Source organism: Balaenoptera physalus (genome assembly GCF_965194825.1).
Source record: "Balaenoptera physalus genome assembly, chromosome: 8".
Taxonomy (NCBI): domain Eukaryota; kingdom Metazoa; phylum Chordata; class Mammalia; order Artiodactyla; family Balaenopteridae; genus Balaenoptera; species Balaenoptera physalus.
The window spans coordinates 69,404,726-69,423,035 of NC_138887.1; the positions used below are offsets into that span (position 1 = coordinate 69,404,726).

Below are 18,310 nucleotides of genomic sequence, written 5' to 3' on the forward strand. Positions count from 1 at the left end.
GAGATGTAGAGATATATTTTGACTAGTGTTTATAGCAGTTTCTTGGGAATCCTGGAGGGCTGGATCTGGTCTAAACCAGAACTAGGCAAGGGTAGAGATAAATATGCCTTAACTATTTGATATTTGAACAGCAAAAAGAAAAAATATGAGACAAAACCCCATAGAAATAACATTCTTTGGGGACTAAATTTAATATCTACTAAGAAAATTTATGGAGAAAAAAAAATCTTACTGTTGTGTTAAGGCCTTCAATATCCGTCCGGTGAAATATTGCATTTGGTGGACGCTCACTGTATCTAGAGGATTCTATACCTTTCTCTTGAAGTCTTTTTGCTTTCTGAAGATTTTTAAATTAGAAAGAAAATAAATTAATTGCTATTAAAGCATTAACTATGGTACAATGAAGTATACAAAATATATTTAATTGTGTCTGTTTTATGCTTTATTAGTTAGCACTAGCATTTACTCATTTACTCATTTAGGCTAAGAAAATAGTTATTAACAAGTTATATCCTTTGTACATTGCAGAAAACACCTGAAAATGTTACTGAGATTTCCATAGGTACTGGTAATATATGACCAAGGGATAAAGCAGATCCTAAGGAAATCAGGTTCAATTTTTTGTGCATAATTGAATAAGCTACTAAATTTACAACAGATGATACATGTTTTCAAATTATTTTGCATAAATTAAATACTAATTCAGTACACTTAAATGTTTCAAGCATTCAGAATAATGCAAACTATAATTTGCTGCAGTTATAGTCAAGCTCAATAGTTGAGGCACTAGAACAGGCTAAATTCAAGGTAACAAATTATCTGCATGGAGGGGGCTGATTTTAAAGTTGGGAAGAACTTTTAGTGACAAAGGGGAGACATGGTACCTTGAATAAGCTTGTTCTTAATTTTGGTTTTGCTATTTTAATATGATTCCACTATTTTCGTGGGCTAATATAACATTTAACAATTTCATATCTAGAGGAAGAATTGTAACATTATATAAAAGTGTATCCCAAGTATTAATGGAAAAGTTGGGAAAAAAGTAATGAGATTTTTGGAAATCTATGTTGCTTCTTACATATTTCAAGTGAACAATTAGCATTATAAACTGTTTAGATTAGTTTCTAGTTTATTGCTGAAGCAGGTTATCACATTTTCCCAAAGGGGTGTTTGTCCCAAATTCCCACTTAAGCTTTAATATAATGTTTCTTTTGGTGGTCACAGAGGGGAAGCATCCTTGAAGGAGAGAGTAATATGGACAGTTGGTTTTTGTGTCCTTCACTCTGCTTCTTACAGAAAGGATCAGTAAATAAGAAGGCTCAGAATGGAAAGTAGGAGCACATTTCTCCTGCTTATTCCTGACTAACTCTCATCTCTTTTATGCAAACCAGGAACACCATCCTTGCTTCCCTCCCTCCCACTGCTAAGCCAAATGAAACTCAGAGTGGTATCTTCTGTAACTGTGAAAAATGCAAAGTTTCAGTTAACGCCCTAAACTGCAAATGAGGATCAATAGTGTTGGTATTCCACAGAAAGATCAACAGAAAAAGGTGAATGAATAGTTATCCCTAAAAAAGTCTGTCAGAGTTGACTGTTTGTTGTGGATATTGTAATATTTAAAAAATCCTACCTTTAAAGTTTTAACATTTGATGTTCTAGCCAAGAAATTTTCCCATGATTTATTAGCCAATTCTCTTTGCTTGTGTGTGGCTTGTACCTGAAATGAGAAAGATAATTAAGAGCTCCAGTTTCTATGAAAGGATACCAAAGGGCTTGAATACTTGTATTTTGAAGGAAGACCTAGTTTTTGCCAACGTAAATTTTAAGGTCAACCAGCAAAAGGGTTAGAGTTTAACAACTTAAAAAACAAAAGTCTTAAAATGGAAAAAACTCCTTCCCTCACTATGTGGCCAAGGTTTGAACTGCTCCCCATGAAATGTAAGGCAAAACTGTTGCTATAAAAATACAAAATATGAAAATAACAATAATCCTTCTCAGCAAGACTGATAGTTTCACATGATTATCACTTGTGAAGACAGAGTATAATCCAGAACAAGCTACATAAATGACCCAAGAGCAAATTCACAGGAGAAAATAAAGAGTTTTCTGCTGCCACTGACAATAGTTTAGGCAAGATTATATTGGTAAAACTGCTTCTAATTTACGCCTTCAGCAAGACAGCAATTTTGTGAGAGTGCTGAGTTTGTTGTGGTGATGCAGTCTAGGGAGGTAACTACTGACAAAGGACAAAGACTACGGTTCCCAACAGGCTCTCCACTAAATATATATATAATCCGAGGACACATGCCCTTGGTTGGTATATAATAGACTATTAAGTTTAAATTATGAACCTAAAAGTATTTAATTAAACAACTGCTAAAAAATAAACTGGGTCAGAGCCATGATAACAAATCAACGATAACCAACAAATCAGCAATAGCTAGTCCACACGGCAGAATCCTGCCAATTCAACAGAACTAATGAGGAGCAGAACTTCTAACGGGTTACTCCACTTAAAAGCAAATGAATGGGTTAAACGGCAGCGTCCTTGCAATAAAAACTCTTCGCAAACAAAACTTTTAAGCAGGGAGTTATCTAAGAATTTATAGGTGGATGCTAAGTTCCACTAGACTGAAGATGTAGACATTTAATAGTAGATGTAAAAAGATCAGACAATAGAAAACACTTTGGAAATCACCTTAAAGTGTTTTAAATACGTAATTTTAGTCATAAAAGATCACCAAGCAGAAGTGGAGAATCTACATCATCTTTGTATCTGTGGACAAGTTCACTTAAATAGTCACTTAACCTATTTGCTCAAAAACTTCTGATGTGTTGTTTCTTACCTGTGTAAAGCTTTGGGAGAATGGCTTATATTTTCCTGACAGGCTTTTTCTGATTAGCTAAAGTCAGAGACCAGATTTGTAGAGTGCTCACAGTATATGTTTTGGCACTGAGGTGAGGAGAGGCTTGTCGATGTGCCTATGATTGGCACACTAGTAAGGGCCTATCACAGAGTGAGGGACGAGGGCCAACTTTCTCAATGAGGTTATACATACAGTCACAGAGAGACACCATTTGTCAGAATTTGCTAAGTGTATACATTTAAATAGACCACAATTTTTGGAACTCTGTTTGACCTTTCAAAAAATGGAAATGTCTCAGGTGTCTACGTTTTAAAATGTAAGCCTGTAGAAATCAAATTATAATGCCATAAAGAAGCACTGAGTATAGTAATTGAATTTCAAGCTATTAACTCCATGTTTTCTTTAAAAACTATACAAAGACACTGAAAGTAACTATAAAAGAAAATTACAAGGTAACTCTAAGTGCTGAAGCATTCACAAGTAAGGCAAATATAACTTATGGATAACTTCGACTAGTTTATACATTGAAATTATTTTCTTGTGCCTCATTGGCATCCGTGGCTTACTTTTGTATATACTTTTTGTTCGTTTTGCACATCTTGGCGTGCTTGGCTTTCAATCATCTCGCTTTGCAGAGAAGCAACCATCTTTCCAATATTTTCTGATGCTGTTATAATAGATTCCAAAATTTTTTTGTCTGTAGTGACTGGTCTTAAGTTTTCTAATTTTATTTCTTCATATATTTCATTCCATATTTCTCCAATCTGTCATAGCAAAGTTTAAGAGTTTTAAAAAGTTAAATTAACCAAAAATAAATAATATCATTTTACGTAACCTAAAATTTATTTGGGTGATCATTCCAAAGTTAACACTTAACTGAACCAGCTTTTCCTAACTTACTCCTTGGGAATAAGTTAAGTGCATTGAGAATGATTTGGGGCAACAGTTACATTTGAGTATTCAGAAGTAATTTACCTAATGTTTTTCAGTGATAAGTACTCACGGGTAAGGTTCCACTACCTAAGTGTAGTTTATTGCTCTCATCACTGCGCTCTCCTTTATAGACACTCTGTTTTCACAGCTGCACAAGTTGTTGCTTTAGTCTCATCCTCCTGAAGTACAGATGCTTTCCTTCTTAAAGCCCTGTTTGAAGGCTAGGTCAAGCTGAATTTGTAGAACAATGAACATGGGGATTCCTGGGACTCTAGTACCCAGCCACCCTGAGAAACAGGGCCTTGTCCCTCACTTTCCAGCTAAGGTAATACTTGAATCTAAAACTCTTAACATGTTGGTTTCATCATGCTGTAGCTCCATCTCATATTCTGGGTTATCTGGAAATTACTGTGCTTGAGTATGTTTAAATTTAGAGAAAAAACATACATCCAGAATAGGGATAAAATTCAGCCTTGTTTTCCTTTTTTATAGAGGTTTATTCATTTACAGCATTCAAATACATAGTACTAATACTAGTAGAAGAGAATGTTTACTTGGAAGGACTTTCCTAAAATTTCAAAGGCATTTATTTACCAAAAAGTATATAACCAGCAAAGTAAGCAACTCTTTAATTGATATTTGATCATCATACAATGTAATGATAAAATAATACTTTAATAAGTATAAATCATTTATTTTAATAAGTAATAATTCATTCAATTCTAGCTCTTAATACCCTAGCTCTTAATACCCTCTAAAGAGAAGAAATTATATTTTAAAGATTCTGTTAGGCTTCTATGTCAGTAACATCCATCTTCTTTTATAAACTAATAGTTGGATGAAATCATACCCCATGGAAAATACCCAATCAGTTAATTGTATGTTCCTTGAATAGTATCAGATGTAAAATGAAAAATAAAAACTACACAGTACGTGGATGATTGCTCACAAATAAAAATAGATCTTTCCCAACTGACGTTTTGCCATACTAGATTTTAATAACAAGGTTAAGACGGTACTCACTTTAAAATCAAGGTATCTATGTATGATACAGAGGGTAACAAAATCTTCAGCAGATAAGCCAGGTAAATTTTCAAAATCTAAACGAAGTTTATAAAGAGAGATTTACTTTAACAGAGCAAGTGATTCCAAAAGGCATATATTTATCATAAAAACAAATGCAAATGATTGCTTTTGAGTTCATCCTGATTTATGAAAAAGTTACTTCTGTGAGCTTCTGGCTTCCTCCTATAACAAACAGCTGCCAGGTCATCCTTATCTAGTCATTAGAAAAGGAATACTTTCTGTGCTGTGGTCAGACCATGATATTGTACTTTCACAATCTGAAGAGTGAGGACTTTTTTTTTAATAAGAAGCAAGGTTAAGTCCTCAGGTGATTCAGAATTCTAGTGTTTAAGCCTAACCATCTAAAACTAACTGCCTTTAATCCTGGCTGCACTCTGGAATTACCTGGGGATCTTAAAAAATACCGATGCCTGGCCCCAAACCCAGAGCTTAAGGGTGTAGCCTGCGTATTGGGATAACAATGGAATATGCATTTATCTGTATAAAGGGACTTTTGTTCATCATATATGAAAAATGGACTTCAAAGCAAAATCAATTTACAACACTCAGCAAAAAAAGAGAGGCTCTTGTGAACTTGACGAGTAACTTCTTACCTAGTTTGCCCAACACAGCATAAATTTTTGCTCTGATATTCTCAGCAACATCCATAACTGCAATGGTTGGGCAGTTAGCAGGCAGTGGTGTGATTTTTTGCTCTTCTTGAAAACTAGTAAATAGAGGTTTCTTTGTATCTAATCATTGGATATCATGAAAATACAGAAAGGACAGATAAAAACTGTAGTAAATTAATAATTTTAAGATTTTAGTCTAGACATCATAAAATATATAAAAATATTGTAAGAGTACAATACTGCATGATACATGGTTACTCCTTTAAAAGCATAAATAATCAATAATTTCTTCCCCATTCTGTTGCAAAACTTAAAGCTTTCATTTTTAACTATTTATGTAAAATATAAAAATTTCACAAAATTACTTTTTTAAAAGTGAAACTTTCACATAAAAAACTTTTCTAATTTTGAGATCCAGAAATTGAACACTGTCAGTTTAACAATGATGTAATCTCCTATTTGCTTTTGGTTTCTATATATTATGCTATAAATATAAAAACTATTTTATGATGTTATAGATCAAAAGTTAGAAACAATAAAAATGGATTGAAGATAGAAATCATCAGAAGTTAAAGGGGAAGTATTTTCACTTAAAAATAAACATACTAACAGATGAAACTATAATAAGAATTGTAAGAGGTTTAGAAAATATAATGTAGCATTATAAAATAGATAAATGAAATATAAATTCTGGTACTATAAACTTCATTAATTTAGAATCTAGTAATTAAAATTTATGTACATTTGATTTATTTTTATTTCAAAGTTTCTTCTTTCATATAAAAAGTAAACTGTATAAATATGAATCAAAAGAAATGTACAAAATACAATAAAAATTGTTCTCAAGCACTCAACTTATATCCCAAATTTTACTGGTAAATGAAATATTACTGAATATACTTACAAAAGCAGGTAACTCAAAGACAGTTCTTTAAGAAGTACTGTTAAGTTTTTTATTTTCAATTTAAAGAATATAATCAAATACCAGTTCCTGAAAATATTCTATAAAAATATGAACCTGCTACTAATTTACTTAGTATGGTGTAAGTCCCCATACTTTCCTAAGATTGCTTTTTAAAAATACGGATCTAATTGCTTCTACAAACAATTATAAATACACTTACCAACGATCTTCCCATGTTTATCACGTTTTACTCCTAGTTCTTTTTCTTCCTTTCTCCACAATTTAATTAAAAGACTAGCAGCTGTCTGATCCTTCGTCCCTCGCCAAGCATTGACATGAGCCCCAGTTTTGGGATTATCACAAAATTCAACCATTATTCCAAGTATTAGATTACAGAATTTTTTTTGGTTCAACTTTTGCAAGGAAACAGAAAAAGAAAAATGTTGCAATTAATATTTAGAATTACTGTCTTAAAAAAGAAAGGAGAAACATTTGTATTAATCAGTAGGTTTCTTCTAAATGACTGCCTTATAAAATTAAGACTCTAAGTATGATTTGTGACCATCTCCTATTAAAATAAATACCATTGGGGCTTCCCTGCTGGCGCAGTGGTTGAGAGTCTGCCTGCCAATGCAGGGGACACAGGTTCGAGCCCTGGTCTGGGAAGATCCCACATGCCGCGGAGCAACTAGGCCCGTGAGCCACAACTACTGAGCCTGCGCGTCTGGAGCCTGTGCTCCACAACAAGAGAGGCCGCGACAGTGAGAGGCCCGCACACCGCAATGAAGAGTGGCCCCCACTTGCCACAACTAGAGAAACCCCTCGCACAGAAACGAAGACCCAACACAGCCATAAATAAATAAATAAATAAATAAATAAATACCATTGTAATGAGTCCATTTTCAAACATTAGGGATTCTTAAAAAATAGAAAGAAAAAGATTCAATATAATTCTGATGTAGTCATAAACATATGTCATGAACAAAAGTAATTGATTTAGCTGAGTAGGAAAAAGAGAGATTGTCAAAATAAGTGAAAATGTTCATTTTAAGTGAAGCAAGGTCAATGGTGCTATGCATAGGACTCTGTAATTATAGAATCTTTCCAGTTTACCTGCTTAATTAAAGTTTGTAAAGTCGTCTCATCCTAGCTATAACCTCATTGTTACTAAGAGACCAACTGATGGTAACTCCAAGTGGCAGTCACATGTGAAAATAAATCAAAATGAGGTATAATTTTGTATTTTGAAACTCAGCATCCATAAAGGAGTATTTAAGCACTTAAGAAAAATTATCTTATTAAGCATATTTTCTCTGTTTTCCTACAAACAGTTTTCAGCAAACCAAAGTTTAGGTATAGAGAAGTCCAACCAGAGCAATGGCCTCCACACAGTAATGGTTTCTGTGTGAAATATTTTTGGTTGATTAACTCCTACAGTATACTGCTAATAGAATATAGCAAAGGAAACATGTAACCTGTTGTCTGAATTGCAAACATTATCCATTTCCTCTTTCATTAAATTAAGGGTAATAATATTACCTGCTTTAGAGAGTTATTATGATGAGTTATATGAGACTGCCTGTCACATAGTAAACTCTCAATGATATTTAACCTTTATTAACAATTGCCATTTCACACTGAGTATATATTTTAGCAGATTGTATTAAGCAGAATCCTCCATCAAATGAGTTTTTTATTCCTATACTTCACTTTCAGGAGAAAGAGGCAAATATCAAGGGTTGAAGTTTATATAGGAACTTCATTAAAGAAGATTTGTAATTTGTAGTTAGCTTGGTTGGTTTAATCCATGTTAAGTGCAATCTAATAATTACATTCTTAACAATAGAAAACACAACAAAAATATCTGTCAGGAACTATTCTAACTAATGCATGTATATGTGTACACACACACACACATAATCACTCACATAATCCTTCCACCAATGCATGAGGTAGATAATGTTATCTCTGTTTTATAGATGAAGAAATTGGTAGCAGAGATGTTAAATAATTTTTCAAAGTTACACAGCTAACAACTATTAGAGGCCTCAGTCAGACTGATTCCAGCCTGTGCTCACAACCACTGTGTTATATGGCCTCTCCTACCAGCCTTCATGCCTTTCCATCCAAGAAACCCTGATGGTGAAGGAGAGTGGACACAAGTAAGAAATGTCTTTTATGTCTTCTATATAATATTAAAATAAAATATAATTATTTAATATGTACATGCATAATATCATTCCTCACTTCCAAATCTTAACTAGAAGCTAGATTCCAGGAGACATGCCTGGAATTAATGTTGTAGCTTTGAGAATCCCTGACACTGACCATGTGCCTCTGGGCATACTTGTACGCTAGTCAGAGAAACACGGTGAGCTGTATGTCATTTAGGACTACATACGTCCTTCTGTATTATGTTCAATTTTCTGAACATTCAAAGGGTTTCTGGTTATGACTCATTCAAGGTGGGTTATTTTTATTATTATCATTATTATTTACTTGTTTTTTGTTTGTAGTGTTTTATATCTAATGAGTTCACTCTCATCTCTAGTGTAAACTAATTTTCTTTCAGAGTTAAAAGGACACAGATAACTTTAGTATCTTTGCTAAGTCAAAGTAGGTTTGTTATTCTGTTAATAAAATCAAGAATGGTGGCAATCATAGGCAGTGACATAGCTAGAACTCTGCATGAGAATATCTCCCAAAGTTTTACTGAAACAAAAGTATACTTTTTCTTTCATATCATCTTAACTATGGACCCACTTAGAATTGAGGCTAGTAGGGGATTACTGTAAGGATCTTTGCCATTCTTCTCAGCTGCCTTCCTGGAAGGCTTAGTATGCTCACTTCTGCTCATTCTGTAAAACAGTGTATGACACACCAGATTCTTCACATTACCTACAAACTATACACAGTTTTTAAAAAATGCTGATCTTTACTCCTTTGTCTAAGGTGACCCTTTTAATACTAAGAAGCTAGAAGTTATTAATAAATGATTATTGATTTTTAAATAATCTAGCTGTTTCTTTAAAGTTTCATGGGGAAAAACAAAACAAGACAGAACAAATTCTCTGCTGTCATGTGTTTGGGAACACTGACCTAAGTAAACTGGTTTCTTCACTGGAGGAATTTTCAGACTCTACTATGCCAATGCATACTATGAAACTCCAGGAGGGATTTTTGTTTAAAACAAACATTTGAACACTATTTGAGGGCACATTTAATCACAGAGTAGTGTTCTGTGATACTCAGTTTGGAAAGAGTTAATAAAGACATTTATTTTTTGTTTCACAATTGTTATAATCATACTTACTGCCATTAAATCCAAAAGGAGAAAAATGCCTTCCTTTTCAAGAAAGTAATCCTCTGAGGGGTAACATCCCAAAATGCAGCACCTTAAGTAAAAAGAAAGTTATTCATTTAAAAAGGCTTTATTGTTAAATTCAATTTGTGAGTTTATTTCTATTAAAAAATCTTTTCAAAGAATATTTTTTCTTCATTTCCTTAAATCAAGCAGTTAATTTCTTTGCTTAAAAAATTGAACTTCGAAGGGACTTTGTCAGTGTAGTTTAATTTCAACTATTTAAACACTAATATCGTTTAATTATTTTTCATAACTGCCTATTTCTTTCCTGTAGATGCAATATTCTCCTCTGCTTTCCTGATATTAATTATTCTTAAAGGTCTCCTCTGTTGCTCTATTAACTTTTTCTTCAAGCTTTATTCATTTACTGTCTATCTTTTACAGTGCTGGCATGCCTGAAACATTTGTTGTTTTTAATTACATCCTTTCTTTGCATATGATATTATTTGCTGAAGTGCCTGCTGCTTAGGCCTGTGCAGCTCATATGGAGTGAGGGACTGAAGTTGCTGTCAGGGCTACTTTTACTGTTCTCCTGGGTGGGGGATGGATATGGGCTGAACAGGCTGGTGCTGGTGCTGGTGTTGGTAAACAGAGCCTAATCTCCCTCTAGCCCTCCCAGGCCTTGCAAGCCTGCTGGGGTCAACCTGTATCCCTTTCCTATTTAACATGGTATCTATCTATCATTCAATAATAATGTGATAATTATTTAACATGGATCCCTCTTGAAAAAAAAAAGAGACCCTGTTTCTGCTGGCTGTTTTGTGATGGTGGTTGTGTGAGGGTCGGTGCATAAAGGCCATCAGCTTGGCCCCACTCACTCAGGTGCTTCCAGGTTTTACCACCTCTGGGTATGAATCACACTTTTTTTGTTCCCACTTTTGAAGTAGTACTCTCTGATGCCTATCATGGGCTGCCTTTTGCCTCTTTAATTCATAACAATTACAGTAAGAGAAAAAAATAGAACATCCTTCTCTGTTCAGAAATTAAATAATATACTTCTAAAATTCCCAAAGACTGAAAAGGAAATCACACTGAAAATTAGAAAATAGTTTGAACATAATGATAATACAAATAGAACATATGGAAACTCGGCTGGAGCTAAAACCATGATTACCGGAGAATTTACAGCCTTAGATGGATATATTAGAACAGAAGAAAGGTTGAAAATCAATGATCCTAGCATCTATCTCAAGAAATAGAAAAGGTTGAGATTGGTTCAAGATGGCGGAGTAGAAGGACGTGCTCTCACTCCCTCTTGCGAGAACACTGGAATAACAACTAACTGCTGAACAGTCATCGACAGGAAGACACTGGAACTCACCAAAAAAGATACCTCACATCCAAAGACAAAGGAGAAGCCACAATGAGATGGTAGGAGGGGCGCAATCACAATAAAATCAAATCCCATAACTGCTCGGTGGGTGACCCACAAAGCGGAGAACACTTATACCACAGAAGTCCACCCACTGGAGTGAAGGTTCTGAGCCCCACGTCAGGCTTCCCAATCTGGGGGTTCGGCAAAGGGAGGACGAATTCCTAGAGAATCAGACTTTGAAGGCTAGTGGGATTTCATTGCAGGACTTCGACAGGACTGGGGGAAACAGAGACTCCATTCTTGGAGGGCACACACAAAGTAGTGTGCGCATTGGGACCCAGGAGAAGGAGCAGTGACCCCATAGAGACTGAACCGGACCTACCTGCTACTGCAGGGGGTCTCCTGCAGAGATGGGGGTGGCTCTGTCTCACCGTGAGGACAAGGACACTGGCAGCAGAAGTTCTGGGAAGTACTCCTTGGCGTGAGCCCTCCCAGAGTACGCCACTAGCCCCAACAAAGAGCCTGGGTAGGCTCCAGTGTTGGGTTGCCTCAGGCCAAACAACCAACAGGGAAGGGACCCAGCCCCACCCATTAGCAGACAAGCAGATTGAAGTTTTACTGAGCTCAGCCCACCAGAGCAACAGGCAGCTCTACCCACCACCAGTCCCTCCCATCAGAAAACTTGCACAAGCCTCTTAGATAGCCTCATCCACCAGAGGGCAGACAGCAGAAGCAAGAAGAACTACAGTCCTGCAGACTGTGGAACAGAAACCACATTCATAGAAAGATAGACAAGATGAAAAGGCAGAGGGCTATGTACCAGATGAAGGAACAAGACAAAACCCCAGAAAAACAACTAAATGAAGTGGAGATAGGCAACCTTCCAGAAAAAGAATTCAGAATGATGATAGTGAAGATGATCCAGGACCTCAGAAAAAGAATGCAGACAAAGATTGAGAAGATGCAAGAAATGGTTAACAAAGACCTAGAAGAATGAAAGAACAAACAAACAGAGATGAACAATACAATAACTGAAATGAAGACTACACTAGAAGGAATCAATAGCAGAATAACTGAGGCAGAAGAACGGATAAGTGACCTGGAAGACAGAATGGTGGAATTCCCTGATGCAGAACAGAATAAAGAAAAAAGAATGAAAAGAAATGAAGACAGCCTAAGAGACCTCTGGGACAACATTAAATGCAACTACATTCGCATTATAAGGTCCCAGAAGGAGAAGAGAGAGAAAAAACCTGAGAAAATATGTGAAGAGATTACAGTCGAAAACTTCCCTAACATGGGAAAGGAAATAGCCACCCAAGTCCAGGAAGTGCAGAGAGTCCCATACAGGATAAACCCAAGGAGAAACATGCTGAGACACACAGTAATCAAAGTGGCAAAAATTAAAGACAAAGAAAAATTATTGAAAGCAGCAAGGGAAAAATGACAAACAACATACAAGGGAACTCCCATAAGGTTAACAGCTGATTTCTCAGCAGAAACTCTACAAGCCAGAATGGAGTGGCATGATATACTTAAAGTGGTGAAACGGAAAACCTACAACCAAGATTACTCTACCCAGCAAGGATCTCATTCAGATTCGATGGAGAAATCAAACATAATAAAGGCCATATACGACAAACCCACAGCAAACATCATTCTCAATGGTGAAAAGCTGAAAGCATTTCCTCTAAGATCAGGAACAAGACAAGGATGTCCACTCTCATACTATTATTCAACATAGTTTTGGAAGTCCTAACCACGGCAATCAGAGAAGAAAAAGAAATAAAAGGAATCCAAATTGGAAAAGAAGAAGTAAAACTGCCACTGTTTGCAGATGACATGATATTATACATAGAGAATCCTAAAGATGCCACCAGAAAACTACTAGAGCTAATCAATGAATTTGGTAAAGTTGCAGGGTACAAAATTAATGCACAGAAATCTCTTGCATTCCTATATACTAATGATGAAAAATCTGAAAGAGAAATTAAGGAAACACTCCCATTTACCATTACAACAAAAAGAATAAAATACCTAGGGAGACAAAAGACCTGTATGCAGAAAACTATAAGACACTGATGAAAGAAATTAAAGAGGATACAAACAGATGGAGAGATATACCATGTTCTTGGATTGGAAGAATCAATATTGTGAAAATGACTATACTCCCCAAAACAATCTACAGATTCAATGCAATCCCTATCAATTTACCAATGGCATTTTTTACAGAACTAGAACTAAAAATCTTAAAATTTGTATGGCGACACAAAAGACCCCGAATAGCCAAAGCATTCCTGAGGGAAAAAAACGGAGCTGGAGGAATCAGACTCCCTGACTTCAGACTATACTACAAAGCTACAGTAATCAAGACAATATGGTACTGGCACAAAAACAGAAACATAGATCAATGGAACAAGATAGAAAGCCCAGAGATAAACCCACGCACCTATGGTCAACTAATCTATGACAAAGGAGGCAAGGATATACAATGGAGAAAAGACAGTCTCTTCAATAAGTGGTGCTGGGAAAACTGGACAGCTACATGTAAAAGAATGAAATTAGAACACTCCCTAACACCATACACAAAAATAAACTCAAAATGGATTAGAAATCTAAATGTAAGACTGGACACTGTAAAACTCTTAGAGGAAAACTTAGGAAGACCACTCTGACATAAATCACAGCAAGATCTTTTTTGATTCACCTCCTAGAGTAATGGAAATAAAAACAAAAATAAACAAATGGGATGTTATAAAACTTAAAACTTTTGCACAGCAAAGGAAACCATAAACAAGACAAAAAGCCAACCCTCAGAATGGGAGAAAATATTTGCAAACGAATCAATGGACAAAGGATTAATCTCCAAAATATATAAACAGCTCATGCAGCTCAATATTAAAGAAACAAACAACCCAATCCAAAAATGGACAGAAGACCTAAATAGACATTTCTCCAAAGAAGACATACAGATGGCCAAGAAGCACATGAATAGCTGCTCAACATCACTAATTATTAGAGAAATGCAAATCAAAACTACAATGAGGTATCACCTCACCCCAGTTAGAATGGGCATCATCAGAAAATCTACAAGCAACAAATGCTGGAGAGGGTGTGGAGAAAAGGGAACACTCTTGCACTGTTGGTGGGAATGTAAATTGATACAGCCACTATGGAGAACAGTATGGAGGTTCCTTAAAAACCTAAAATTAGAATTACCATATGACCCAGCAATCCCACTACTGGGCATATACCCAGAGAAAACCATAATTCAAAAAGACACATGCACCCCAATATTCATTGCAGCACTATTTACAATAACCAGGTCATGGAAGGAACCTAAATGCCCATCGATAGATGAATGGATAAAGAAGATGTGGTACATATAGACAATGGAATATTACTCAGCCATAAAAAGGAACAAAATTGGGTCATTTGCAGAGACGTGGATGGATCTAGAGACTGTCATAAAGAGTGAAGTAAGTCAGAAAGAGAAAAAAATATGTCATTTATTAACACATATATGTGGAACCTAGAAAAATGGTACAGAGGAACCAGTTTGCAGGACAGAAATTGAGACACAGATGTAGAGAACAAACGTATGGACACTAAGTGTGGACAGCGGCGGGGGCGTGGGGGTGGTGGTGTGATGAATTGGGAGATTGGGATTGACATGTATACACTGATGTGTATAAAATGGATGACTAATAAGAACTGCTGTATAAAACAATAAATAAAATTAAATTCCAGAAAAACTAAAGAAACAGAAAAGGTGAAATTGAATGAACGAAAAAACCCCCACAGAAATTAATTAAATATAAAACAAAATAAAATAGAAATAATAATGCACACAGATTGATTCTTTAAAAAGACTAATAATATTGATCAACTCCTGGTGAAACCCATCAAGAAAAAAGCGAGAGGGAGAAGGCAGAAATGATTAATACCAAGAAAGGAAAAGAAAGCATCACTTTGTATCTTACAGACATTAAAAATCCTAAGAGGATATTACAAACAGCCTTATGAGAGTAAATATGAAAATTTAGACAAAATAAATGAGTGCCTAGAAAAAGACATCAGAACGTATGCAAGAATAGAAAACCTTAATAGACACACACATATTAAAGAAATGAAATCTATACTTCAGAATCTTTCTACAAAGAGAACTCCAGGCACAGATGACTTAATCGGTGAATTCCACAAATTATTTAAGAAAGATATGAAAACAATCTTACACAAACTCTTTCTAGAAAAAATATTTCCTGTTTTTCTGAGGTCAAAATAAACTAAATACCAAAACCATCCATGGAACATTAATAAAAAGGAAAATTAAACTCACATTACATGGTACCAAAAAAAAAAATCTAAATGTATTAGCTAATTGAATCCAACAACATAGAAAAAGAAATAATACACCATAACCAGGTCAGACTTATTCAAGGAATACAATGTGATGGACCACATTAACAGAATAAAGGAGAAATAGTATATGATATCTCAATAGAAGTAAAAGTGTTTGATAAAATTTAAAGTCCTTTCATGATGCAAATGAATAGACAAGAACTCCTCTCAGTTAAGTTCCTAAGAAAAGGAAAAAGATCCGATGCTCAGTGTTACTAATTAAACATTGGACTTATTATCTTTTAGCCAAAGGGAATTGAGTTGTGCTGTAATAAAAGACACATAAATAAAACTATTTATCTTAGTATAACTGTGAGGTATTAATTAAAAAAGGATAAAACATCAAGTCATTTTCTGCAGTAACCACTGAATCCCAATGTATTGGTAGATAGTAAGGATGGTACTCATTAATATTCACCTCTAAATTTTTTACTATGCTTAATACAGCACTTTGGTCAATAAGACTTTGCCGTTGAAACCTAAGATCAGGTTATCATTTTATCACTATATCCCTCTCTTCTCTGCTGTAAAAAAGAAACTAGATAGTTGATTAGCCCCATTGTCTATGTGTATCTGGAAGAGAGCTGAGTATTCCAGCTCTCTATATAAAAAGAGAATTTGCAGGGGATAAATCTAGTTACTTCATCTTATGGAAAGTAATATTCATCAGAGTTTCACCCCACCCCATGTTTACTGAAGTATAACTGGAATTTTTTAATCTGCATATACTTATTATATATAATTTGGTGAGTTTGTACATATGTATATACTTGTGTTACTATCACCACAATCCAGGTAATAAAAATATTCATCACCTCTAAAAGTTTCCTTGTATCCCTTTGTGGTATTTTTTTTTTTTTTTTGTAGTACGACCACTGAACATACTAGATCCATGCACTTAACAAATGTTTAAGTACACAATACCTTACCTTAACTATAGCCGCTATATTATAGAGCAGATCTATGAGCAATATGTTGTACTGCAGATCTCTGGAACTTACTAATCTTGTATGACTATATCATTATACCTGGTGAATGATAACACCTCATGCCTCCCTCACTCCATCATTCCACTGTCTACATACTGTTATCTACTTCTACACTTTTATTTTAGATGCTTTTTATAAGAGAAATTATGTGTAAGAGAAATCCTTCTGTGAATGACTTATTTCACTTAGCATAATGTCTTCTAGGTCCATCCATGTTCTTGCAAATGGTAGGATTTCCTTCTCTTTTAAAGCTGAGTAATATTCCATTGTATGTATATACCACATTTTCTTTATTCATTCATCTGCTGATGGACATTTGGGTGGTTTCTGTATCTTTGCTATTGTGAATAATGCTGCAGTGAACATAAGAGTGCAGCTATCTCTTCAAGATCCTGATTTCAGTTCTTCTGGATATATACCCAGAAATGAGATTACTGGATCATATGGTAGTTCTATCTTTCATTTTCTGAGGAACCTCCATACTGTTTTCCACAGTGGCGGTACCACTATGTCTTTCACCCCTTGGTTATGTTTACTTTTAAGTATTTTATTCTTAGAAATTGCAAATGTGATTGTTTTCCTAATTTCCTTTTTTGGAGTAGTTCATTATTGGTGTATAGAAATGCAACTGATTTTTATATGTTAATTTTGTATCCTGCAACTTTACTGAATTCATTTATTAGTTCTAACAGTTTTTTGGTAGAGTCTTTAGTGTTTTTTACATATAAGATCATGTCATCTGCAGAGATAATTTTACCTTTTTCTTTCTGATTTGGATGCCTTTTATTTATTTATTTTTTCTTGCCTAACTGCTCTGGGTAGGACTTATAGTACTATATTGAGTAGAAGTGGTGAGAGTGGGCATCCTTGCCTTATACAGATCTTAGAGAAAAAGCTTTCAGCTTTTCACCATTCAGTGTGTGATATTAGCTGTGGCCTTTTCATATACAGCCTTTATTGTGTTGAGGTAAATTCCTTCTCTACCTAATTTATTGAGAGTTTTTATCATGAAAGGGTGTTGAATTCTGTCAAATGCTTTTTCTGTATACATTGAGATAATTATGTGATTTTTGTCCTTTTGTGATATACCACATTAATGTGGTATATCACATTGACTAATGCATATATTGAACTATTCTTGCTTTCCAGGGATAAATTCCACTTGGTCATGGTGTATATCCTTTTAATGTGCTCTTGAATTCAGTTTACTAATATTTCCTAGAGGATTTTTGCTTCCATGTTCATCAGGGATATTGGGCTGTAGTTCTCTCTCTTTTTTTTGGCCACACTGCATGGCTTGCAGGATCTTAGTTCCCTCACCAGGGATTGAAACCAGGCCCACGGCAGTGAAAGTGCCGAGTCCTAACCCCTGGACTACCAAGGAACTCCCAATTCTTTTTTATGATGTCTTTGTCTGGCTTTGGTATTATGGTGATGCTGGCCTCATAAAACGAGTTTGGAAGTGTTCCCTATTCTCCTACCTTTCAGAATAATTCTTCCTTAAATTTTTGGTAAAAATCACATGTGAAGCTCTCTGGACGTGGGCTTTTTTGGCTGGGAGGTTTTTGATTACTGATTCAATCTCCTTATTGTTATTGGTCTGTTCAGGCTTTCTATTTCCTCTTGATTCAGTCTCAGTACATTGTATATTTCTAGGAATTTATCCATTTCTTCTATGTTGTCTAATTTGTTGGCAGATGGTTGTTTACAATAGTCCCTTATGATCTTTTTTATTTCTGTGTTATCTGTGTGATCTCTTTCATTTATAATTTTATTTCAGTCTTCTCTCTTTTTCTCTTAGTCTAGCTAAAGTTTTGTCAATTTTCAAAAAAGTTTTGTT

At 35.0% G+C, this 18,310-nt stretch overlaps 1 protein-coding gene across 3 annotated transcripts in view; it reads right to left on the reverse strand.

The window, feature by feature from the left end:
- The window catches only part of CFAP69 (cilia and flagella associated protein 69), a 69,221-nt gene that overhangs the window by 5,306 nt on the left and 45,605 nt on the right, over nucleotides 1-18,310 (reverse strand). For all 3 annotated transcript variants that reach the window (XM_082471740.1, XM_082471741.1, XM_082471742.1), the window contains 7 exons: nucleotides 9,715-9,796; nucleotides 6,622-6,814; nucleotides 5,480-5,617; nucleotides 4,824-4,900; nucleotides 3,434-3,631; nucleotides 1,631-1,717; nucleotides 233-337 (listed from right to left, as the gene is read on the reverse strand). In XM_082471740.1, the coding sequence (XP_082327866.1) occupies nucleotides 233-337; nucleotides 1,631-1,717; nucleotides 3,434-3,631; nucleotides 4,824-4,900; nucleotides 5,480-5,617; nucleotides 6,622-6,814; nucleotides 9,715-9,796 (880 nt within the window). The remainder of the gene's footprint in view (nucleotides 1-232; nucleotides 338-1,630; nucleotides 1,718-3,433; nucleotides 3,632-4,823; nucleotides 4,901-5,479; nucleotides 5,618-6,621; nucleotides 6,815-9,714; nucleotides 9,797-18,310) is intronic.